Below are 25,629 nucleotides of genomic sequence, written 5' to 3' on the forward strand. Positions count from 1 at the left end.
TGGGCTGAGCGCCGGGGTTGGAGGAGCCGGCGACAGAGGAGACTTTGACCAATTTCCTCCTTTTGGGGGCTTGGGCGCCCTCAGCTTGGTTCTCAGCACCGCCCCGCTTTTTCCCATCGCCCCCGTTGTTGAACTTTGGAGAAAAACGGGCCATTCTCCTCTCGCGAGCTTTCAAGAGCTCGTCGTTGGTGAAATTCATATCTTATGCAACAATAAATAAGAAAAAAGGGGGGTCAGTAGCAACGTAAGGGATAGGAAGGAAAATAGAAATGATAAAAGTAAACTATAAGTGACCTAGATATTTGGGTGTCCTTGAGAGGCGAGCACCCTCAAGGACTGTTGAGCAGTCAAGAACAGGAAGTGGGGCGAGGAGATTCAAAAGGGCTTTGTCGTTGGCAGACAAAGATTCTTCTGAAGGATCGGTAATCCCATTAGGCTTCTCCGTCCAGTAAAGGGGAAAAAGGGTATTCCCGTCCCTAAGGGTGAAGGCCTCTGGATAGGCGGGGTGAACCGCCACGCGGAGGTATCTTCGGGCAAAAGAGGACTTGGCGTTACTTTTATGAGGATTCAAGCATTTACGGCCAGCCCGGGCCTTTAAAGAAATCCACCCTTTATTTTTGATGGACTTGGGATCAACATCGTAGAGGTAAAAGAAGCCGGTGGGAGATGGGGCGGTGCCAACAGCGGCGAACAAGATCTCAAAGCACCGGATGAAGGCCCAGGCATTGGGGTGAAGTTGGCAAGGAGCTGCGTTGATATCGCGGAGAACGGTCTGAATGAAGGGCGAAAAAGGAAGTCTGACTCCAAGCTCGCCGAACATATACTCATAGGCAAAAAAGAAATGAGATCCCTTTACATCGCCGTCGGCCCTGTGAAGCCAGGGGCGGTCTTCAGCACTGCAGGGCCAAATCCGGAGTTTGGCGTTTATTTCGTCATCATCAGACAAACCGCCAAGGCTACTTACGAATTCCACGATAGTCTCCCTATCCTGGAAAACAGAAGGTTGGTCAATGGCCTCGTGTGAGGGCGCTATTTGGACTGGAAGGGGCAGGGTTGTGAAAGTCTTTAATCGGTATTGAGGGATCTCCGGGACCTCTAAACGGAGGCCGCCGGCTGCGGTAGAGTCAGGATCACTCCCAGAAGAAGAGGAGGTGTGATTAGGGGAGTTAGGGTTTGAAGCCATCTTCTATAATCAAATGAGGAAAAGGGGGAAAAAGATGAGTAGAGATATGATGCAGAGATAAGGGAAGGAGGACTCACCGGAGAAGGATGTGAAGAGTGGGTAGCGGAAAGGGTGATAGGCAACGGCACCGGAGCGGAAGTTGGAAGAAGGAGCTTGGTAGGCAATAAGGGAGGTAAAAAGCGGTCTCGGAAAAGGATGATTGTAGGGAAAAAGGGTTTTTATAGGCAGGGGAGAAGTTGGAAAGGTGACGCGTGTTGGACACGTGTGGAAGATTGGAAGTCATGATGGTTTTTTGGGGAAGTGGAACGCGTGTGATGGGGTTTACTGCGCACGATGGGACAGTTATGAAAAGTGAAGTGACGGTTCCGGAGAAAGAGGAAAACTGATGTAACTGACGCGTCACGTGGAGCAGTTAGGGATTTGAAAGGTTTTTGAAATAAGAGGAAGCGCGAAAGGCCTCGCCACCATAGAAACCAAACGCCATCGCCTGACAAGTAATACCAGCATTAAAGTTTAGTCACTCGCCAGGGACATTGCCAGCCAACACTTGGGTGATCAGTACATGATCAATGCTTGCCACCTTTCTCGCCGGCGAACGATCGCTCACCTACTCCAACCAATCGCCAGTACGGAGCGATCGTTCTCGCCGCTTGTGGACTTGTGGACTTGCCGGTTTGGGTTGTTCGTCAAGACCAAAAATACTTGTTTCCTTTTGCTTACGCCATGTTGGCGACATAGTTTACTTCTTTTTTCTCAAGCCATGTTGGCAGCTTAGATCCCAGTGTAGGATACATGTAAAGGCATTTAAAAGACACACTTAGCTCTCATACTTCGAGCTCGGTGTCTTGTGGACTAGTGGACTGGGCGAGCCCCTAGAGGGGCAACGCCCAGCGTGTAGCCCGCCCCGAGGCGGGGGCCTGGCCTTAAGTTGGGCCTCAGCCTCGGAGGCCCAATTGGCCCAATAGGTAGTGCCCAAGCTCTATAAATAGGAGGTAGTTACCAATTGTAGGGGACTTTTGCTCACTTTATGAAATAACACATGAAATTCAGCATTCTCATTCTCTCTTTAGCACATTCTTCCACTCTCTAGGTACTATCCCTTCCTTCAATGTTCATTCCTAGAACAGTATCAAGATGGAGATAATTTGTTAGTTGGACCAGAACTTCTACAACAGACAACTGAGAAGATCAAACAGATCAGAGAGAAGATGAAGACTTCTCAGAGTAGACAGAAGAGCTACGCCGATCAAAGGCGCATAACCCTAGAATTTGAAAAAGGAGACCATGTTTTCCTGCGAGTTACACATACTACAGGACTTGGTTGAGCGATTAAGTCAAGGAAGCTCACGCCAAAGTTTATAGGACCTTATCAGATAACTCGTCGTGTAGGATCAGTTGCTTTTCAGATTGCTCTACCACTATTTCTATCCAACATTGACGATGTATTCCACGTGCCACAACTGAGAAAGTATATTGCGGATCTGACGCATGTTATCGAACTTGATGACATTGAGCTGAAGGATGACCTGTCTTTCGAGACGCCGCCAATTAGCATTGGTGACACAAGGGTGAAACAGTTGAGGGGAAAATAGATTGTGTTGGTGAAAGTCATTTGGAACAAGGACACAGGCGATGCTACATAGGAGCTTAAGAAAAAGATCAAGGAACAGTATCCGGAACTTTTTACTGAACCCTAAGTTTCGAGGTCAAAACTTTCTTTTTGGAGGGTAGTAAAGTGAGACCCAAGTTTTTAAGCTTAGAATAAATTACAAAAATTCTTATTCACGAGTTGGTTTCGATGTAACGTGAAGGAAACCTGAACAAGTGTTCATCGAATGGAATAGATCTATGAAGGAGAAAGTTCAGGAAAAGGCTAAGGATAGTATTAAAGTCGATATAAGTTATAGTGCGAGTCTCATTCGCTTATGCCTAGGGCGAGAGCTTTAGTAAACGAGTAATTTACTCTTAAAGCACTATAGAAACTAAGTCCAAAAATCTTCAGAGAAATATAACAATTTCTCTTATTCTTTTCCATGACAAGTGTTTCGACACGAAACCCTGGAATGTACGAACGTCGGATTCCAATTCTCGAAAGTTTGCCGAAACTGAATCGCTAACAGCTCAAGAACCTTAAAATAAACTGTCAATGAAGACTTTTTCTATTCGGAGCTTCAAACGAAGATTCCACTCGTGTGTACCGATTTCTTTCGATGTTTCTAATCTTTCTTCAGAAGGAAGTTTTCATATCCGACATCATCTGCAAAAAGTAGTTTTTCGGGTTAAAACAATTCATACCGACATTGGATCGTTTGCTTTAATTCCAAGAAACCTGTTTCGAGTTCTGGAATTCTGTCGCCAGAATCTATCTTACAATTCACAGAGGTAAGCGTAGGAAAGATCGGAATCGCGAAATAATCATTTTCCCGCATTTTCCCTCGCCTATAAATAGGTGAGACATCAAAATTTCAAACCCACACACCCCTTGAACCCGCGAGCTTGGAGAGGAGAAAGAGAGGAGAGCTTTTCTCCGATTCTCGTCTGATCTTTGCCCCGTTCGTTGCTACGCGTAGGCCTCGAGGTACTGATGCAATTTCTTACCTCTGATCGTAAATTCTGTCGTTTTTCTCTAAGTCTTTTTGTGCTCAAAGTTTTGAGATTTTTGTAAAACTCTCCAAATAACTCGATTTCTTTGTCAAAACCTCGTCTCTACTAACCCAAGAGCATGTCTATCCGATTACATTTCGCCGAATCTCGCCGAATCGTCGTAGAGCTTCAATTATGCTCAAACTTTTGCTATTGAGTTCACAGACAAATTTCCAGATCAAATCATAGACTCAAAGGTTCTTGGGATGTCTAAATTATGTTGCTGATTTCTGTCCTCAACTCAGTACTATAATCAAACCCCTTCATGATAGACTCAAGAAGGATCCCCCACCTTGGTCTGATATTCATACCAACGTGGTCAAGCAGATCAAACTACGAATCAAAAATCTCCCTTGTCTTTATCTCCCTAATCCTCAAGCTTTTAAAATTGTTGAAACTGATGCTTCAGATATTGGTTTCGGCGGTGTTTTGAAACAAAAAATCTTTGACAAAGAACAAATTATAGCTTTTACTTCAAAACATTGGAACCCTGCTCAGCAGAATTATTCTACTGTTAAGAAAGAAGTTTTAGCTATTGTTTTATCTATTTCAAAATTCCAATCTGATTTAATCAATCAAAAATTCTTGGTCCGGGTGGACTGCAAATCTGCTAAAGATATTTTACAAAAAGATGTCAAAAATCTAGCTTCTAAACATATCTTCGCCAGATGGCAAGCTATTTTAAGCGTTTTTGACTTTGAGATAGAATACATAAAAGGTTCTACAAATTCTCTCCCTGATTTTCTTACTCGTGAGTATTTGCAGGGAAGAACCTAGAATGGCCTCCAGAGGCTCTTCCTCGTCCAGGGGAAGAGGCAAGAGCTCGAATAAAAACAAAGGTATCGTAATCTCTGACTCCTTAATCTTATCTGGGCCCACTGCCCATCAATCTGGACCCACTGTCCAAAAATCTGAGCCTACTGCTCAAATCCAATCTCCTCAACCAAAGCAAACCAAAGCAGATTATGCTTTACCCATTCAAACACTTCTTGCCCTCAAACAGGCAGGCTTAGACGAAATACCTCAAAGCCTTGTCAAACTCCCAAAAAAGACCTGGGCCAGCATCACTGATGAAGATGATGACCAAGATCTCCAATCTCTCCAAACCATCATTGATAAAACCAAAAACTTAGCAACTCATTACGGGAAAAAACCTGTTGTTGCTCAACCCAGTCAGCCTAACCAAAATTCCGGTTATCTGACCAAATCAATCTCCAGATTTCAAACTCTCATTGAACCAGAATGGTGGGACAACTCTGGAGGAGTTAACCTTGCCAACAAAATTGGTAGTAAACTCTTCCCTAGCCATCTTGACCCTATTCATCCAAATAAAACCCAAAGATTCTACGAGTTCATACTTGTAGACACAAACAGTGTAGAAATCAAACATTTTAGGGATAAAACTGATAACTCCCTAATTACTCATTCTACACTCCAAATTCTCCGTGTCCTTCGTCCCACTGACCTTGGACCCAATCCAAACAGCTACAAAAAGTTCTCTCACAACTTTGACCCAGTAGGTTTCAACTATTGGGACTACATTAGAGCCTGGGATAATACAATCCTTGGTTTACAAAATCAAAATTTCAAACATTCTTGGCTCATTTACTTTAAATGGTCCAACAAATATTCTTTTCCAAATTGGTTTCACTCCTGGTGGAATTTCTTTGGACCAACAATTGAAATCTTTCCCTCCGATGTTCTTGAGGGTTACAATCACTTCTTAAAACATTGGAACAAAGAATTAAACAATTATCCTGATTGTTTAAATTTTTATACAATCTTTTCCCTCTCATGGGTTTTCACTTGGCGTTATGGTCTCAAGACAAAAGCCCAACCAATTCTCTTTAAACAAGCTTTAATCAAATGGTGGAAGATCTTTGATGCTTCTAAAGCTTACAAAGAGAATGTAAATCAGTGGTTTAAGTCCAACCAGAAATGCCTCAAGCATGCCAGTCTGCAATCCAGTCTCTTGCTCAATCAAAAGGCCCACATCACAGCGGCCCTTGCAGGAGCCTCAACAGAGGAAGACTTGCTGAAAAACCTCCAAACAGCCCTTCAATTATTGAAAGAGCTGAAGGAGCAGGCCTCGTCCTCAAAGGCCCCACAGCAGAAAATCTCCTCACAATCTTCTTTCGGGTCAGATTTTGTCCTGGAAACACCAGAATCAAGTGAAGATGACCTCTGCTAAAGCTTTGTCGTCTTTTAATCATTATGTTTTGTAATAATTCAATCCCAATTATTGTAATTCACTGTAGCAACAGTAGACTTTTTACTGTAGCAAATAGTACCCGTCAAATAGTATCGGCCACCGGAACTATTCAACCGGAACTATTTAAACAGTGTCCAATTTTTCCCTTTAAATAGGCTTCTTCTCTGAACTATGCCTTCAGAGTTTAGATACACCAAGATAGAAAAACCCTTTGAGAGCTGAGCGATTGTAAGCTACTTCTCTCTCCGTTTTTCTTTCTTTCAATCTGTTTTAAGTTTCTGTTTCAGTTTTTCAGTTTTTCAATCTTATGTAATATTAATCTTATCTTATTCAGTTATATGGAAGGCTGAGCCTCCTTTTATCTATTTACTTTCTGCAATCTATTTACTTTCTGCAAATTTATTTCTGTCATAAGCCCCTGCAAGGTGGCGTCCTACTTCTCTTAATCCTCTTCTTCCCACTCTTCTTCTGCTTCCGAACCCCTCTTGGTATCAGTCATGTTCTATATATAGCCCATGTTATAACCATAAGTGTCACCAGCACCTTTGAGTGACAGAAGTATGCCCGAAGGCAAAGTGTACGCAATTAGTGATCAAGTGTGAAAGTTATAATTACAATCCTCCAAGTGTGGGAGAGTCAGCCCAAAACAACCACCTCAAGACCTCCTATCGTCCGACTACTCCCTGTGATTCCCATACAGAGAACCACACAAAAAGCAAAATGTCGGGAACCTACCCTGTCCCGAAATATACAAATGACGAATCAAAGCTACGACTATATACACCTAAACTCAGTCACGCGAAGAAGCGGGTCTCCCAACCCTCCTCCTCCTCCTCACTAATGTAGTCATCCTCGGCGTCGGAATCCACATTGATCACGTCGACATCCAAATCCAGAACCTCCCTCCTCATAGTCTTACGCACCACCCTAGTCAAGCCGGACTCCGAGTCAACCACGTCGGTGGCAATGTCCTCCTCCATCACGTGGACCAAAGGTTGCACGCGATATTCACAAGAAGAAGTGGACGCACCCAAACGAGTGGAAGGTGTGGCGACTGGCTGACTGGCTCCTTCTTTGGCTCCATGAGCTTCGAAGAAAACGCAATGTTTGTAGGGTCAATGGTAGCAGCATCAATCTCAGACAGATCCCCATAGCCAGGTCCAAAGAAAACCATCGGTGGCAAGTCAAAGGCCAGTGTATACTTCCGTAGTACTCCCTTCGTCAGGTCTCCATGCTCGTCAATCTCATCCTCCATCAGTCTCCCCTTGTAGGTCGCGCCATGGTTGGCGGGGTCCAACGCCCATGCGGCAGGGTCGATCCTGTCAATCATCTTGTATCGGTTCCCCCCGAAGGGCGAACCATGGAGAACCACTCTCCCAGAGACATCTGACAGTTTGTCGACCGCCCAAACACAAAAAATACACACAAGGCAAGGCGCGAGGACAGAATAGTGTAGATAATACATACAACAGATGAAGCATAATGGAATAGATATATAGGTTCGATAAGTCTTATCATGGCATATAATATCATATCCTTAGGTTGTCATAACAACATACATTAATCATTAATTCATCAAATAACAAAACGATGTACATCAACCTTAAATCATCAAATCACCAAGTGCATGGTATGAAATGCAATGTCATGCTAAAAGAATGTTGCGGACAGGTTGGGCATCATCGAGTCAGTCCTAACACAGGCCCTTGTGTTTAACCATTACGCTCGGGTGTCACTTACAACCTAAATGTAGTCAGATCGGCCTTAACCCGTAGGTTAGCTACAAAGTTTGCTACTTAAGAAACACTCTTGGTATTCTTATGAGGAAACCTGATCTTTCGATCATTGTGGTTCCACCGAGGTCCGGTGTCCCGCCGCATCAACCTCAAACATGAATGAATGATGCAATATGGTTAGCCAAACATCATATCGTCCTCACAAACGCAAGTGTCTAGCTAAGAATATTGTCTCTAAAATACCCTAAGGTAATTGTCGAATTATCGACCTCAAATTCCCATATCAAAGAGTGCAAACACCCTTGATGACTACGCGATTCATCTGACTCATCTTTTAGATGGTCGAACTGCTCTGCGAGCAAAAGAGTACAGCGTACTTAGAAAATTATTAGTTTCCCAGACTTATCCCTTAGGTAGCCTAAACATTAAACTGCCCGTTTGGAAAAAGATGCTAAAGCACACAGGGTTTCCCCAAAACTAGGATCATCGACACTTCTCATATTCCCAAAACTCATATTCGAGCCTTAAGCATTCTTCAATAGATTATTAATATTTTAAAGTGTTCTAATGTTGTTTAGCGTATTATGAATTTCATTTGTAAAACAATTTTTATTCCTTTTTGTCTATAACTCTATAAGTTCTAAGATTTCATCAATCCCCAGTAATTCCCTGAGAAGGTCTCGATCTCCTAAAACGACAAGGACTCGAACCTCGTTCGGCATGTTAATCATTCCCTTAACATGGCATAACCTCATGTTTCCCCACACTCCGACGATTCCACAAAATATATATATATATATATATATATATATATATATATATATAGTAATTGCACAATTCAATTAGTACAATCCATCAAAGCATATTCACAGATATCAACACATCCTATGATTCGCCACTTAGCACATATAAAGCATGTGATTCAGTCAACATCAATCATAGCAACAATAAAAATCATAACACATATGTCGGCCGAAGCCCCAGAAAACAGAGACACAAGTCTCAAGGTTTAACAACGGCCGAAGCCTCAGAAAACATTTTCCAATTCAGCTCAATCAACATCATCACAATCAAATAAACAAGGGTTCTTCACTCGCTTCCTCAGCAGCTCCCAAGGTTTCCAAAACCAAACCTTTGAGAAAACATAACATTATACAGTCAAATACAGTCGAAACAATCTAAACAATATTAACTAAAGTCAGACGAAACTTTAAAAGCTTCAGAGTATGATAATCTAAGACGAAAGGACGAGTTTTCGTGAAAAATAATTTTTCTCCTCCCCCTTGAGGTGCTCTCGGCCAAAGCTAAGATTTTAGCGTTTTAGCGCATTTTCTTCGATCTAATTTAATTCCTAGGTAATCTAAGGTCATAACTAGGGTAAAACAATGCTTGGAAAAATTATTGGAATTGAAATGAAAATAGGGGTATTTGGGTCAAGATTTTAGGCTCAAAAACTCAAAGTTAAAATTTTGAAAAAGAAATTTGATAGGGTCGTAGAGAATGCCGTTTATAGCAACTAATTCTAAAGGCACTAGGTTAAGTCGTTGAAGTTTTGGTTCAAAAAGAAAACCTATGGAGAAAAATGGGTATTTCCACAGTTTTTCAAATCTACGGTGACTCAGAGAAAATCCGTGCGCACCGACGGTGAATATGGAATGCAGGAAAGGCATAGAAGATGTTTGAAAGAAGAAATCGAATTAAAAAGATGTTTTTGCAAAACGCTCAAAACTTTGGCCACAAAAGACATAGTGAAAAGCATTAGAAAGTAGAAACAAAGGCAAGAAGTAGAAAGGTCACCTCGGTGGCAATCCAATGCAACCGGAATCAGGACGATCGGGCAAGAACTGATAAATTTCTCTCATCCTCTCCTTCTCTCTCTAGTTCGTGGGTTTGGGTGGCATTATGAGTAGTTTTGTGATTTTTTTTCCTTTTATAGCGGAGGGAAAATGAGGAAAAAGAAAGATTTCGCGGGTCCGGTCGTTTTGGTACTTTTGTCTGATGATTTTAGGTGAGTATTTGGCGACAGAATGCCAAACTCAAAATGAGATTCTTTTAATTGAAGAAAACGATTCAAACGCAGTATGGATCCGTTTAAACTGAAAAACTACTTTTGCAGCTGATGTCGGATGAAGAAACTTCCTTCTGAATAAAGATCGCAATCGTTGGAAGAAATGAGGTTTCGCGGATGGAAACTTCGTTAAAAGCTCCGAATAGAAAATCTCTTCATTCAGGGTCTTAATTAAAGTCCCCGAGAAGATAAAACCTAGCTTCGACGGACTTCCGGGAAGCCAAACCTATCGTGTGTACAATCTAGAGTTCCGTAGCGAAACATTGGTCACGGGAAAAATACCCGAAGGTTCTTATTTTGCTAACGATTTTGAATTTCGCTTAAACAGTGCTCTAGGAGCGGAAATAACCTTTTTTGGACAGTCTCGACCTAAGCCGGGTGTAGAAATGGCTTGAGCTATAACTTAAACTGACTATAGTACCATCCTTAGTCATTTCCTGAACTTTCTCCTTCATTAAGTCATCCGAATCTGCAAACATTTTGTTCAGTTTCGTTTCACGTTACACCGAAACCTAGGCGTGAATAGGAAATTAATTTATTTAATCTATTACTAAAAACTAGGGTCTTACAGAAATTGTAAGGAGTATATCGAATCTATGAAGTTGTTGCATTTTGGATTTAGTTGTCGAACTAAACACTATTTTATTGTATTCTTATGTTATGGACATTCGTTGTTACCTCCGAGGACTTGCCTTGTCAAGGTTGGATGTATGGGTTGTATGGGCAGGTGTTTGCATGTCCTGTATTGGAAAATGTTTTGCAAAGAAAGAAAAGAAATATACCCAGTTTTGTGAACCCTTTGTAGAAATCATTTCATATTTTCATGAGCAGGTTACTATTTGTGACACCTGAAAGTTGGGGCGTTACAACTTTTGCCCTCCAAACTAATATCAAAGGGAGGCACCAAACTGTGGTACGCGGAATTGGGCGTGTAATGCCCATCTGGTGCGTGAATCCACTATAAATCGTCTAAAGTGGAGGTCGCCGATGGTGCTTGAACAACAATTATCTCCTTAACAATCTGAGGAGGCAGAATAGTACTGTACAAACATCCCAGGTTCCATGCTCTATCGGCACATAACTCTGAATCAATCAAATTAATATCTAAGATGTGAACGAAAGGCACCTTATTACAAATATTTCTTGTGCCAAGCCAATTATGTTACCATACAAACGAAGTCCCATTACCAAGCAAAGGCTTGAATCCACTACTGACATGGTCTTTAGGTCTTATAATACTCCTCAAATGTACAAATCACCCACCTTATATTTACCATAAAGGATTATCTCATTTTTCAAGTACCGTTGGGAGAGATCTTGGACTCAAGGTTCATTACCATCATGCAAAACATTATCCACTAGCTTCCCAAGCATGTCCACGTTATTCAACCTAGCGCTTCGAAGGTCCAATCCCCCATGCTCCTTGGGTTGGGTAACCTCATTTCATGCCACCAAATTCCATCCACGAGTTCGACCTCCTTTCGCCCAAATACAACTACAAACCCTTCTGTCCACAAAGTCACAAACATATTGGGGTAACTAAAGCGTCTGCATAGAGTAAATAGGGATGGAAGTTAAAACTAATTTTGCTAAACATGGTCTACCCGCTCTATTCAACATGCAGATTTTCCAAGAGGCTAGCCGAGCATTGATCTTATCAAGAATAGGTAGAAAGTGTTCCTTGGTGACTCTCCCTTTCATAAGAGGAATCCCAAGATACTTCCCAAGATATCTAGCTCGTTGTATACCCAAAATAGTGGACAACTCATGTTGGATTGAACAACTGTATTAGAACAGAACATCCTTAACTTATCCAAATTCACACGCATCACAGAAGCCTCATGGAACTCTATACTTAATGAACTTAATTATCTGTTGTTTATTATCTTTTTAAGTCCTAACAAAAGAATAAAAATATTTAAAAAAAATACCAGAAAAAATTTCCCCCAATTGTCTCACATTTTCATTCATCACACGCAACGCAACACTTTGTCATTTTCACATTCCTCTTCACTCTCCCTCCAGAGCTGCGATCCTCTGCATCCATGGCCACCGTGCAACTCCAATCCCTCTCCCTCCTTCCCTCCTCTACACTCCCTTCCGTCACCGTCTCTTCACCGATCTCCGCCTCCTCCTCCCTCTCCGGCCGCAGAAGCTCTGCCAGGTTGCTGCACTACACCAGCCTCAAGCTCCGATCCGTCGCCGGAACTCGTCTTACCGCATCAAAATTCGCGCCTCGCCGAGGACGCGTCGTGTGCGAGGCACAAAATACTGCTGTTGAAGGTAAGGTATCAATTTCGTTGCGGAGAGAACAAAATTGCTCTTTTTAGTTATTGAAAAAAGAAAAACAATTAGGTCGAAACCAAAAAAAAAAACCCAACTTGCTCGTGTTGCCGTATCTGGTTCAAAAATATGAACTTTTTGTTTTTTTTTTATGGGTTCTATGTGGGTTTTGTGATCTATTGCGTTTTTTCTTAAAACCCTTTGTTGAAATTTTTCATACACTATGTCTGTGTTGAAGTGTAGCTTGAAGAAGGAGACAGCTAAAGTAGTTTGAGGAAGTTCTAGTAATTTAACTACATATGTTGTTAACTTGGTTTATATGATTCTTCTTGAATAATATCTCTATTGGTAACATGACTACTTTTGCAATGTTAGTGTTCATGCTTGTTGACGTATTTATAGCAAACAATCATACAACATAATAGTTCAATAATGAAAGTCACCAAGGTGGAAGCATAATACAGGGACATAGATGGATCAGCTGCTCTTTCGTTGGAATCAATTCTGATATTGAGAAGCTGCACACTTAACTTCTACCCAGAATTAATGTCACTCAAACATGCACTTAGATATCTTATGCATACTGTCCTTGTATGTGGATACAATCCATCAATTATGGACTGTATAGCAGAATTTACTGCTTTAACCGTTGGGTTCCTTTGTTGCAATATCAGTAATGTCTTCTTTGGTGGTATTATTTCGAAGGGATGGGTTGATTTTGGTCAGATTCATGTATGCAAATTAGAACCCGTGCTCAAGAACCGGGCAAAGTTAAATAGACCTGGGAAATAAATCATGTGTATTTTGAGGAGCAGGTTCAAGTCATATTTGTGGTCGGGCCTAACTTGGCTTGATGTTTTTTTTTTCTAAAACAAAGAATATTATGGATAAAATGCATAAACGCATGAGAACAACCCTCTCATGCCAAAGGAAAGAACCAATAAGTAAATCACCCCCTAAAAGGCTCAGCGGACTAGATAATGTTATCTATGATTTCAAACAAAAAAATTTAATTAGCAGTCATTGATCTATTTATGGTGAATCCTGACAGGCCAACACCATAATTTTTGCTGTTACAAGCAGACGATGAAAGTTAATAAGGAACATGATGGCTAAAATCTCCCATTTGCGGTAAATGCAAGGAAAGGAGCTACATCTGAACCTCAGAATTGGACCCATCTGACATTCAAATTTTGCCATATAAAGTGTGATCATCCTCATTATAAAGATGTTTCGTTTCATCAGTTTTGCCATAAACTGATAAAGTTCAAATGTACAAATATATAATCCAAATAGTTATGTCAGAATATTTTGAATGTAAGCTATTAAAACTGGGGGATGCTATAAAATGTGAGTTTTGAAAAAAAAGAAACATTATAAGATAATATGGGCATGTCTGCAATTAAATTTGGATTGAGGCATTCTGCCATTGTAGACTTGTTGTAGTGACAAATTGTGCTACCTCCTACTGATCTATATCAATCTGATAACTTCCAAACATTCAGGATTGATGGACAGGTGGAGAAACCAATACTATAGTTTTTTGTTAGTATGATGCAATTGCTGGCTTTTGAACAATATCCTGTTGTGTGTTTCCTTTACATATTTCAATGAGCTTATGCTTTTGAGCTATGTGGGTGTTTCGAAATAGTTGAACGCCCTCAAACATGCATCTGCAGCAAATAAACGTGGTGTGTTGTCATTGGCAAATTGGTTCAGACGTGTTCCCTCCATTACCAATTTCCTCCCCAAGCTACTGGAATATATTTTTAAATTCTTAGTTTTGTATTTTATATTTGCTTGTTTGTGCTTCATTTATCTGGTCATTGTAATCAAAGTGATGCATGTGGATCCTAATTATCTTATTCTCAACTGTATTTGAATGTTTTGTATGTATCATTGAATATTGCAGTGACTTCTATTACTGATGCTAATTGGCAATCACTAGTCATTGAATCTGATACTGCTGTATTAGTTGAATTCTGGGCTCCATGGTGCGGTCCCTGCCGGATGATCCACCCAGTAATTGATGAATTGGCAAAGGAATACGCTGGTAAGCTCAAGTGTTACAAACTCAACACTGATGAGAGCCCTTCAACTGCTACCCGGTATGGGATTCGAAGTATCCCTACTGTCATTATCTTCAAGGATGGTGAGAAGAAAGATGCAGTTATCGGTGCTGTGCCTAAAACAACATTGATCTCAAGCATAGAAAAATTCTTGTGAGGTGGTAAAAGCAAAGAAGGCTTCATATTTATTAGCTTCCTGCCATTAAGCCTAAGTTTGGATTGTTTGCTTTCCTAAATAATCAATTATGGTCGGCCCTGTATAGTTATGGGATGTTATCATGTTTTCTGTTCTTTTAGATAAATATGGTTACCAATATGCTGTGTAAATTTGCCTTCATAGGACGTTGGAATCCATTTACATCTTTAGCATCCTTTTCCTTTCACTCTTAAGGTTATTCATTTGTATCACGATTTGACAGTTTTGGTCCCTCATAGAATTTATTAGCCTACAATGTCCCTTACATTTATTAATTGTTGCAGTTTTGGTTTTACGTCAACTTCCATCCAATTTTTGACGGTGTTTTATTAAAAAATCAATTAAAAAAAACTAGAAACCATAAAATTGTTAATTAGAAAACATAAAAATGTTCAAGTCATATTTTTAACTTATTTTTGAATTAAAATTATCGTTAAATATTGGATGAAAGTTGTTAAAAAATCAAAACTGCAACAGTTAGTAAACGTGAGGGACAATGTAGGCTGATAAATTCTTTGAGGGATCAGAAGTGTCAAATCATGATAAGTGAAGGAAGAAAATGCTATTAAGCCAAAACAAAATAGACAAATGCACCAAAATTGTGGAGTCTCATGGATGTAAGATGGTTTGTTCCTTAACTGCCTCTCGAAGTCTCTATTTTGTCAGTTTGTGGTTTTGAGAATTGTCTTTTACATCTTCAAATATTTTGTTTCCCATTTACTTGTCCGCACGGTTTGTTCATTATTAAGTTGCACGTGTACTCGTGGGGTGATACAGAGAAAGGGCATTGCAATTCGGTATGAATAGGAAATGTGCCAATTTGTACGAATACAGAAATAAACATCTAAACCAACTTTTTTTTTTTTCAAAACATCTAACAAACTTTTTTTAAAGTTTCCGGTATAAAATTAACCTGAAGCTGGCATGGAAGCCAAAATATTTGTCACTATAAGAGGTTCGGTTTGAGAAGGCACCTCCTTGATCTATACCATATTGGCGAAGATGAGGTTCCTTAGCCATAAAATTAGCAACCGCATTGTCATTACGGCGAACAAATACAAGAGAAGCAAGATCAAAAGTATTACATAAAGAAAGACACTCTCTAACAACAGAAACTAAATAAGAACGTCCATCCAGTGACTTCTTCTGAACTTTAATTAGAGTAGCACAAGAAATGGAGGGTGTGAATTGTGCCAACCAAAAACTGTTTTCCAAACGATATAAAGATTTACCATCTTCGTTGGTATCGTTTGGTGCAACGGAAATGTGTAAGCAGGAAAGTAGACAATGTACACCAGTGGACTGGGCGAGCCCCCAGGAGGGTCACGCCCAGGGGTGCTCGTCCCTTGGCGGTCGCCTAGATCTTAGGTTGGGCCTTCCCCACAAGGCCCAACCAGCCCATTAGAGTTAGTTACGCATCCAGGCCCAGCCCTTAGCTTATAAATAGGGAGCGGTTACCACATGTGACAGGCTCTTGGCTCATTTAAGAAATACACACTTGATATTCAGTTATTTTCTCTTTTTAGATTCTCTCTCTCAGAGCAATCCTCACACTCTAGGGGCTATACCCTATCTCTATGTTCTTGGCTGGAACATTTGGTGCCGTCTGTGGGGATCGAACCCACGACCACGTGGTGAAACATGATAGATCAAAGAGAAGGAGCTACGCTCACCAACTGCCCGACGAAATCTTTGAACGATTTCTAGGTTCCAGCTTCGTATATGAGGGCGCAAAGATTGATTCAAACTTCTGTTTTCGCTTGCAATTTCTCTTCTACTGGTTTATTCTTTCTATACTCAACTTCCATCTGTTTCATTTAATTTTCTCTTATCTGGTTTTTCGTTCTCTATACTGGTTTGGTGAAAAATCTGATAAACACTTGACTTAGGTAAACTTATTTAAATATAGCTAGCCAAGTGGCTTGCTGCAAGTTTTCTTTAAAATATTTGGTTCCAATATCTAGTCCCAGCTTGCTTCTTAAATTGAAACACTGTCTCTACGTAATCTGCATGTGACTTGCCTGCTTTTCACCAGTTTTGCAGCAGATAATACTCTCAGGTCCTTGTCTTTGTCTGGTGATGTGTTCAAATATTTAATAACAAATGATAAATAAGTTGTTGTGGTTCCCTCTGGCTTAATTTCATGGATTGTGGCAGATTCCTAATATGCTTTCCTGGTTTAATTAACAAGTTTTATATCAATTCTTCTTGTTGCATAAGGAAAAATTAGAGAACTGTTGGTCTTTTTTGATCGGGTACAAATAAATTTTGATCATGTTATTTGTGTTTTAATGCATGACTTGTTTTATCTGTATTGCTTGGTGCCTTGGTCTTGGTTCTCCAACAACTGCATTATATCTTTGCTGATCATGCTTTGTGCTTTACATGAAATTGTTCCTGTTCATGATGCCTTTTGAGTTTTCACATTTTCAATAAGATTTCCTTTAGCACCATGGATGACTGCAATGTTTATGAAGTTATTTCAAGAGTCAAATTAATTTACTCCATTGTCAACCTTCTGATCCTGAGTGCAATATTTATCTGTGGTCAGATTAGACTAATTTGGCATTGTTAGAAAGTGATATTGATAATATCTGTTGATTATATTAGAGTATCTCTCTTGTTTTACTAGTGGTACTGCACTAGACCCGATTATCTGATATAATCGTCATATGTGGGTTCGCGCATATACTTGAAAACTCAGCATTTCATACATGGGAGCAGAATTCATGTTAGAAAATATACTTGAGACCTAATTCAGAGTTCATGTTTTAAATGGTGATCAAACTGTCTATAACAAAAATTTCTTTGCCTGTAAAATGCATCATTTTCTATAATTGAGATCAACAATGCATGTGAAAACAGGTAGGGGTTCTTCCTGATTTGTGTTTCTTTGAAGGGCAGTGGTGAATAAGCATTTGGGTCTGGATTTGCAAGATATGTAAATAGTTTTACTTAGGCTTTACTGTCTTTTTAGTGCCAATTAGCTAACTTCTTGTATGTGCTGAATTACATGTATTTTGGGTGCTCTTGAGGAGCATGGGATCGTGAATGTGACATTAAAGAAGGAGGGGAAGTGAACTTGCTATGCAAGATAATTCAATGACATGTACAGTGGATTGGATTAAGGGAAGATCCAAGGGGCGCAAAAGTGATTTAAGCTCATTACGTGGAGATGTGAGGGATAAATTAAGATAAGTTGCTTGAACTGATTTTGCTCTACATATTCTGACTGCAGTATTAATCTGAACCTAGTATGTGTAATCCATGGTGTTGACTAAATGGGCGAAAGATGTGAAGATTTTATAGTACTGTGAGACCCTAATCTTACTATTGTATCACTCATGTGAGTTAATGAATAAATGTGAAGTTTTTGGTGAAGTTTGAGTTACTTGCGAATCTGTCGGTGACCTTGTGTGAATTTTTGAGAGGTCTTAACGACCTAATCTTGAGAAGCTTTCTTCATAAGAGTTGTAGATCTCTCAGTCAGCTAAATTCTCTCGTTGGTTTCATGTCATTCCGACATCTGTAGCCCGATATATTCACGTTTTAGTGAGCAGAGGTCTGGCTGTACAGTTCTTGCGTTTTTGCTAGAAGAAGGGGACTTTGTTTTGTCTTAATCCTTTTAATTAAGTGATTAATTATTTAATTGATTGTTTAATTAAATCAGAGTTTGTGGGCTTAGGAAAAAATGAAAGGAATCACCTTTTGGGCTTAGGGGTGTCACGGGCTTGAGAGAGGGAGAAATTAGGGTTTGAAACCCTAATAACCCTTGTGGCCGCCGGCCACATATGTTAATTGGGGGGGGGGGGGTTTAATTGTTTTTAAAATCTGATTATGGTTAATTAATGAGTAATTAGTTAGATTGACTAAATGGTATTGGGCTTGGGCTAGCAAGTGAGGGAAAAGGAAAAACAAAAAAAAAACCCTAGCCCATGTTGTTGGTGTGGCCGTCGAGTGTAAGGGAGAAACGGGGAGGGGAATCTTCTTTTCACACAACTTGATCATCAGAGATAGAAAAGAGAGAGAAGAGAGAGGAGTCGCCGCCCCTTGCCACCTAGCGTCGGCCACCGTGCGCGCGAGAGAGAGATCGTGCGAGAGAGAGAGAGAGAGAGAGAGAGAGAGAGAGAGAGAGAGAGAGAGAGAGAGAGAGGAATGTGAGGGAGAGAGTGATCGAGTGGGAGAGCAAGAAGAGGGACTTGGACAGAAGCTTGTTAGGCTTTCTTTTGCATCAAGAACCTTTCTTTTCATCAAGTTTCATCAAGGTAAGGGCTGGTTTAGGAAAAAGGGTAGATGCTTAGGGTTTTGCCATGAAAAATGCTTGAGAAAAGTTGTGTTCTTGCATGTTTTTGCATGAGTTTTGTGGAGGTGTTTGTTGCTGTACCTTTTTGCCATGCAAACCATGAGGAGTAATCCTTATTTGATGTATCTCATATGACTTTATGATCATGAGTAACAATCTCATGTTTAGTTGCTAATTTGGTCTCGATTTTCACATGTTTTTATTATGAAGGTTGATGATTGTTTAGATCTGATTTTCTGGGTGAATATGGTTGAAGTTGGGGCTGGACTTATGCTTGTGATGTTGAAGGGAAAGAAAGAAAAAAAATACAAACCTAGGGCTCTTTTTCGGTTCGGCCGAACCCTGTTTCAAGGGGTTCGGAGCGTTTCTTTCTTTCATTTCATGCACAAGTTCGTCCGATGTCTTGTCGATAAATTTGCTATGATAGATGTGTTGATATGCATGAGAACATGATCATGAGTATTGATGCAATATGAATAATGCCCGACTGAGATATTGTTACAAGGGTCGCTCATCCAGCTGTAATTCCCATTGGTGTTGTGAATATTTATTGTCGTTTATGTTTCATTGTTCGACGTTAAAATTTGTTAAGACTCTAGGTTGACTAATTAGAGCCATGAACATAGAGAATTGAGAACTAAATCGCTTGCAAGTAAAATGTGAATTAAATGGAACATAGGTCTAGTTAAGACTCTGGACCATGAGGACGATGGTGCCGTTAGAGACAAACGGTTACTTGCACGCGAGGGAGTTGGATTGACTTTATGTCGTCCTGAGAATCAAGGGTTGTACTGTGTGTCCCCTTGGGATCGACTGCGCGTCTCCCCGAGAACTGAGGGTTGTACTGAGTGTCCCCTCGAGAATTGTGCATCTGCGGATGTTCGAGATTGGCCAAGGTGTTGTGGTGGTTGTGTGAATGGTGAGGATCGTTAGTCTAACCAAATACTTAGGTGGCTAACTGTTATACAAAATCCTATCAAAGTAAAGAGATATTATGTGAAGTAAATCGTTATATATTTGTGTTTGGTTTGTAACCTGACCCTTGCTTGTTTGTTTTGTGTTGCTGCTTTTGGGGGGGAGGGGGGTAGATGGTTCTGACGAAGACCACAACGTCGATCCACTCCTGGAAACTGATGTTGTATGATGAGGAGAAAGATTCGGCTTGGGCGACCGACACGTCCGGAGTCCGACGAGTCTATGTCGGCGATGCAAAGCTTATAGGTTTGGATGTGCATGGAGACTTCGTGGAGATGCAACGCATGACGGGAGGAGTCATCACGATGCCTTATCCACCTCCACGTTTCTTTTACCCGAAGGACGAAGGCTCTCAAGTGGCACCAGTGGAGAGTGATCCTTTTGAAGAAGCAACGGTCGAGTCCCATCGACCGGTAGAGCAGATTATAGTTCCAACACAAGCTCGAGCTGAGGAACCAAAGCATGATGACAAGGAAGAGCTGAATGGGGGAGTACCTGTAGCACCGGCTTGGTGGGGTGACATGGAGGCTTGTTGTGTATTCGGCCAGTTTGAGGCCCCGCCACTTGAGTCTCTACCGCCAGTCGTGCCACTTTTCAAGAAGTGTCGCCAGGTCAGAGATTGCTTCGAGAAGGAGATCATTGAGGTTTCCAGTGAAGATGGGGGTAGGGATCAAGAGTTTTTCTATTTTGGGGACTTGAGAGCTATGCATCGAACTAAATTATCAAGTTCATGGTGGGAAGCATCATCGTACACTTCATAAGGTTCACCTGTCCTTGGTAAGGCTAGCACGGGTGCGGTCGTCAAGCGCTTCTTCAATTCTTGAAAACTAGCTTCGCACTTCTCTGTCCAAGCGAACGGCTGGTTCTTCCGGGTAAGTTGTGTCAAAGGTCCCGTCAACTTCGAGAAACCTTCGATGAAACGTCGATAATAGCCAGCTAAGCCCACAAAGCTCCTAATGTCGGTAGCGGTCTTTGGCTGCTCCCATGCCTTAATGGCTTCAATCTTACTTGGATCCACAGCTATTCCTTCCTTAGAGATGACATGCCCTAAGAAAGTTACTTCCTCCAACCAAAATTCGCACTTGAACGCGTTTGCATACAACTTCTTCTCTCGCAATACTTGCAATACTCGTCGTAAGTGCTCTGTGCGCTCTTCATGAGTCTTTGAGTAGATCAGAATGTCATCGATGAACACCACCACAAACTGATCCAAGAAGGGTTTGAACACCCGGTTCATGTAGTCCATAAATATCGTAGGGGCATTGGTAACCCCGAAAGGCATCACCACATATTCGAAGTGACCGTAACGCGTTCGAAACGCCGTTTTTCGAATATCTTCTTCTTTTACCCTTATCTGGTGATATCCAGATTTCAAGTCTATCTTGGAAAACACTGCAGCCCCTTGAATTTGGTCCATCAGGTCGTCAATTCGTGGTATTGGGTAACGGTTCTTGATCGTCACTTTGTTCAATTGGCGGTAGTCAACGCAAAGTCTCATCTTTCCATCCTTTTTCTTTACAAATAGCACTTGCGCTCCCCATGGTGCCACACTTGGTCGAATAAATCCTTTAGATGATAGGTCGTCTAACTGCTTCCGTAGCTCTTCCATCTCTACTGGTGCCATCCTATAAGGTGTGATTGTAATGGGGCTAGTGCCAGGCACTAGGTCTATTGCGAACTCTACGTCTCAAACTGGTGGTATTCCTGGTACATCGATTGGAAATACGTCGCCGAACTCCTGAGCTACTAGTATGCCCTGCACACTACTATCTTTCTTTTCCTCGACCATTGTTGAGTTCATCGCAGGTGACTCTTCTTTCGCAGCTTGCGATTTTAGGTATTTGATAGCGTCAGGGTCAGGTATGATTACTGTCTTGTTAGGACAGTCGAGAAGGACATGGTTCTCTACTAACCAATCCATCCCAATGATTACCTCTAGTTGATCGAGGGGTAAGCATAGGAAATTTGCGAAGAACTTCCTACCTTCGTAGGTCATGGAACACCCTAGACAGGCTGTCCTCGTAACCATACTCTTGGTGCCCGGGGTCGACACCACAAGATCAAAAGACAAGTCAGTTGTAGTCAGCTCTAACTTCCTTGCACAGTCCGTAGATATGAAAGAATGGGTAGCACCCGAATCAAATAAGACAAGTAGTGGAGGATTAGCTATGAAACAGGTGCCTTGAATAAGGTTCTTACCACCGACAGCCTCCTGCCCAGACAGTGCATAAACTCTTCCCGTGGCCATAGGGTGCTTTCCCCTGTCAGTGTCGTGTGAAGCCTCTGCCTTAGGTTCCTTGCAATCCCTTGACAGATGTCCAGGCTTATTGCAATTCCAGCAGTTGAAAGCCTTATCGTCGCAGTGGTTGGCTAAATGTCCCAGTTTGTGACACTTGAAGCAGATGACTTCAGGGTGTGGGGTAGGTGCCCCAGTGTTGGTTGTAACTCCACTGTAGCGCTGTCCTGAACTGTGTCCTCTTGCTTGGGGACGTTGGTAGGGTTTCTTGGGGAAGGGCTTCCTTCCCTTATCATCTTTCCTCAGTTGTTGTGGATTAGACCGGATTGGCCCACCACTCACTTGTCGGCTTCCCCGACGGTTCTTCATGGCTTCCACCTCTCTGGCTTTCTCTACTAGCACTTGAAACTGACGAATGCCCAGAGGTCTAACAGCTTCCTCAATGTCGTAGCGTAGCCCCATCATAAAATGGTTGCACAGATAGGGCTCGTCCACCTGCAGCTGAAAGAATCAGAAATGTTTTGACAGTGCCTCCATCTTGGCGGCATATTCTCCAACAAACATGGCTCCTTGGTGGAGCTTCAGGAATTGGGTTTCTTTCTCTTCTCTTGCAGTCTCAGGGAAGTACTTGTCAAGGAATGCCCTCTTGAAGGTATCCCAAGTGACCACCGTGTTGCTTGCTTCCAATATCTGCCTGGCGCTCCTCCACCAGTACTCGGCGTCACCCAGCAGCATGTACGTAGCTAGCACCACCTTAGTGTCATCAGGGGTCTGCAGCACTCTAAAGATTTTCTCAAGTTCCTGGATCCAAAGGTCAGCCTTTTCCGGATCCGACTCACCACTAAACCTTGGCGGGTCCTGGCGTTTGAAATCATTCAACCCCCTGGTTTGAGTCTAAGCTAGCTCCCGAGCTTGTTGCTGAGCCCTCCGAGTATGCTCTTCAGCCTCTCGCTGAGCTTGAGCAGCATTGTTGGCAGCAGTTGCAGCAGCTTGCTGGGCCACCACTTGGGCCAGCTGAGCCATGGCTTGAGCTAACTGAGCATTAGATGGGTCTTGTCGTGGAGGCATCTTCAACCTGCACGTGAACATCATCTAAGCCACAGTTTATAGACAATTCAAACAAGAGTTTCAAAGCCTAAGGACTCAAAGGGTTGAGCATCACGGCAATGACGCTCCAGACAATCTCATAAGTCAAGCAAACATCTTAACAAGCAAGTTCTACCCAACTCTCTCGGACTCAACTCTTAGGGACCACTAACCCAAAGCTCTGGTTTTCACAACCAAAGCTCTGATACCACAATGTAACGCCCCGATTTCTCGAGGGTCACTTTAGTAACCTTTTTCAAAAACATGTGTAAATTTTTGTCGAAATAAAACCTTTTAATGACAGTAAATAAAAGATAGAATGAATGCTAAATAAACTTCATTTTATTTAATAGACCAAGGCTTTTTATTTCATCAAGACTCAATAAAGGAAACAAGTGCTTTCAACCTTACTTAAGCTCATCCACATACACGATGGCTTTAAGAAGGTATCGAGCCCTAAAACAACACTCGACCTCACCCCCCAGTACAGACGCATAACACTCTCCCAACCCGACTCAGACGATGCCTCTGGCCCTGAAATCTTCATCCACGGCCTCCCTGATCAATGTCCGAAGCCTCTGCTCCTGGAGCTCGATCACCCTGCCGAACATCTCCTCCATACGAGCCTCCGGGATGGGAGGGTCAGGTACAGGCGATGCCGGGGAGTAATCTCAAGAATCAGGCCCAGGTGGGGCGGTGTGAACACGGCCGGTGGTGATGAGCCCTCCGAAGGGTCCGTCTCCATAGTGGACTCCTCGTCGTCCGGTGGTGCGAACCGCGCGGGAGGATAGGGCATCTGAATCTCGCCATTGAAGCCTGTTGTCACCTTCCGATGTGTGTCGTCCGGGTTGTAGGTCGATAGAAACATAAACCCTTTATACACATACCGATCCAGGGAGTGGTCTATCTCCCAGGCGGTGTCTTCATCCATGCTATGCAGAGTGAGGCCCATTCTCTAGCGATCCATCTAGGCGTTAAGCGCCCCAAACAGCAAACAAACAAACAAGCAAGGGTCAACTTCTAGAAAGCAATCACTCAAGTCAAGTATTGTGTTTGTCTAACATTCATAGATAAGCTCTAGGCTAACATTTTCACATAAGGGGAACTATCATGTCTCTAAGTCATAGTTATTCGATGTGGGGTAAGTATGCATGCAGACGCTTTGGATATCCTTAAGCCGATCCCTCTTGGAAAGGCTGGACGAACACGACTCCGTGATCGGGGATGGACCTCTCCAACACACTGCTGCCCAACAGCTTGAAGATCGGGGGTTGGATTTCTCCAACATCGCCGTATCTTGCTCGTCCTTATACAGGGCCTCCCCTGAATGTCACCATCGACTAGCCCAATCCAGGTCACTAGCCGTGGCCAACCAAGCCCAATCCAGGTCACTTGGTCCACAATGCATGCCATGCAAGTCAGTCATCATCACTAGGCCCTAAGCCTATCACGTTCATCTCTTATGAACAACATATCATCGCATAATAACTTGCATGCATAACAATAATTATAGCTAACACCCTAGTCATATAGGCATGTTCATAATAACACTAGCTAGCATTTATTGCATCATCATCATATAGCATATCTAGTACATACATCATTACATCATCAATAGTCCTAGCAGCATGCTTGCTAACAATCACAATCACAAACAATTTATCTAGGCCGAGGCCGAAGTGCCCTTACCTTAGTCACAGCAGAACACGTCCTAGGACTTTGGATTTGGCGGGATCGCGCTCGCTCCGAACTTCCTAGTCATGTGGACAGAGTAACGGTACGAATTAGTAGTTGTTTAGCGATAATATATCCCTTCCCAGTCGTTTCCAAAAAATACTATCTTAAAAACCTTGAAAAATCAAAATTTTCTCTTTCATAAGATCAAAACCTCTTTTCTAAAATAATTGTTTGAAGATCATAAGAACGTTATAAGAACATCATGAATTTCTTAAGAAAACCCCCAAAATCATAAACATTCCTAAGCAACTCGATCAAGATCATTCTCTTCTGGTTTTTTGCAGATCAGCTTAAGCTGCAACCACAAAGCATATTGAGAATGGCCTTGCTCAAGGCTTAGAAAATAAAGCAATAAAAATAAAATAAATACAAGAGAGGGAGGAGAAGCTCACAGCTAGGGAGAGAAGAGAGCAAATGAGCTTGATGTGAAGAAAATGAGAGGGAGGAGCTCTCTATTTATAGTGAGAGGTGAGAGCAAATAATTAATTGCTTTTCTTCCTCTCCAAGTGAGGCCCATGGTCGCACCCCCCTTCAGCCCATTCTAGGGTTTTCAAAGTTTCCAAACTCCCCATTTTTAGCCCTCAAATTTAGGTTTATTTCCTAATTAAACCTTTAAGAAATTAGCATTTAAATCCCTAACTAATTAAAATAATCAAATCTGAATCACCAAGGTTTTAAATCAGATGTGGAGAGATCCTTGGAAGTTTTAAAAATTTAGAAATCAATCCCCCATTAATAGAAAGTCAAAGAATCAAAAATCCCTAATATCTCTCCATCATAAAACCTAACTAGAAAAGGAATTTTTTGCAAAAGTCTTCTCTTTCCTTCCTCCACAAGTCTTGGCCGACCACACACTCTCCATGCTCAGATTTTCACCAAAAATTTTTAAAATAATAATAAAA

The 25,629-nt window shown here is 41.7% G+C and overlaps 2 protein-coding genes across 2 annotated transcripts; one reads left to right on the forward strand and one right to left on the reverse strand.

Moving 5' to 3' along the window:
• The first annotated feature begins 11,782 nt into the window (after window positions 1-11,782).
• On the forward strand, window positions 11,783-14,577 carry LOC130743248 (uncharacterized). Its single transcript, XM_057595414.1, has 2 exons — window positions 11,783-12,125; window positions 14,038-14,577. The coding sequence occupies exons 1-2, from the start codon at window positions 11,888-11,890 to the stop codon at window positions 14,349-14,351; spliced, it is 552 nt and encodes a 183-aa protein (XP_057451397.1). The 5' UTR covers window positions 11,783-11,887; the 3' UTR covers window positions 14,352-14,577.
• A 6,778-nt stretch (window positions 14,578-21,355) lies between these two features.
• Window positions 21,356-22,366, reverse strand: LOC130744283 (uncharacterized). The gene has a single exon (XM_057596471.1). The coding sequence runs from the start codon at window positions 22,364-22,366 to the stop codon at window positions 21,356-21,358; it is 1,011 nt and encodes a 336-aa protein (XP_057452454.1).
• Between the last annotated feature and the right edge of the window lie 3,263 nt (window positions 22,367-25,629).

The sequence above is a fragment of the Lotus japonicus genome, chromosome 3 (assembly GCF_012489685.1).
Source record: "Lotus japonicus ecotype B-129 chromosome 3, LjGifu_v1.2".
NCBI lineage: Eukaryota > Viridiplantae > Streptophyta > Magnoliopsida > Fabales > Fabaceae > Lotus > Lotus japonicus.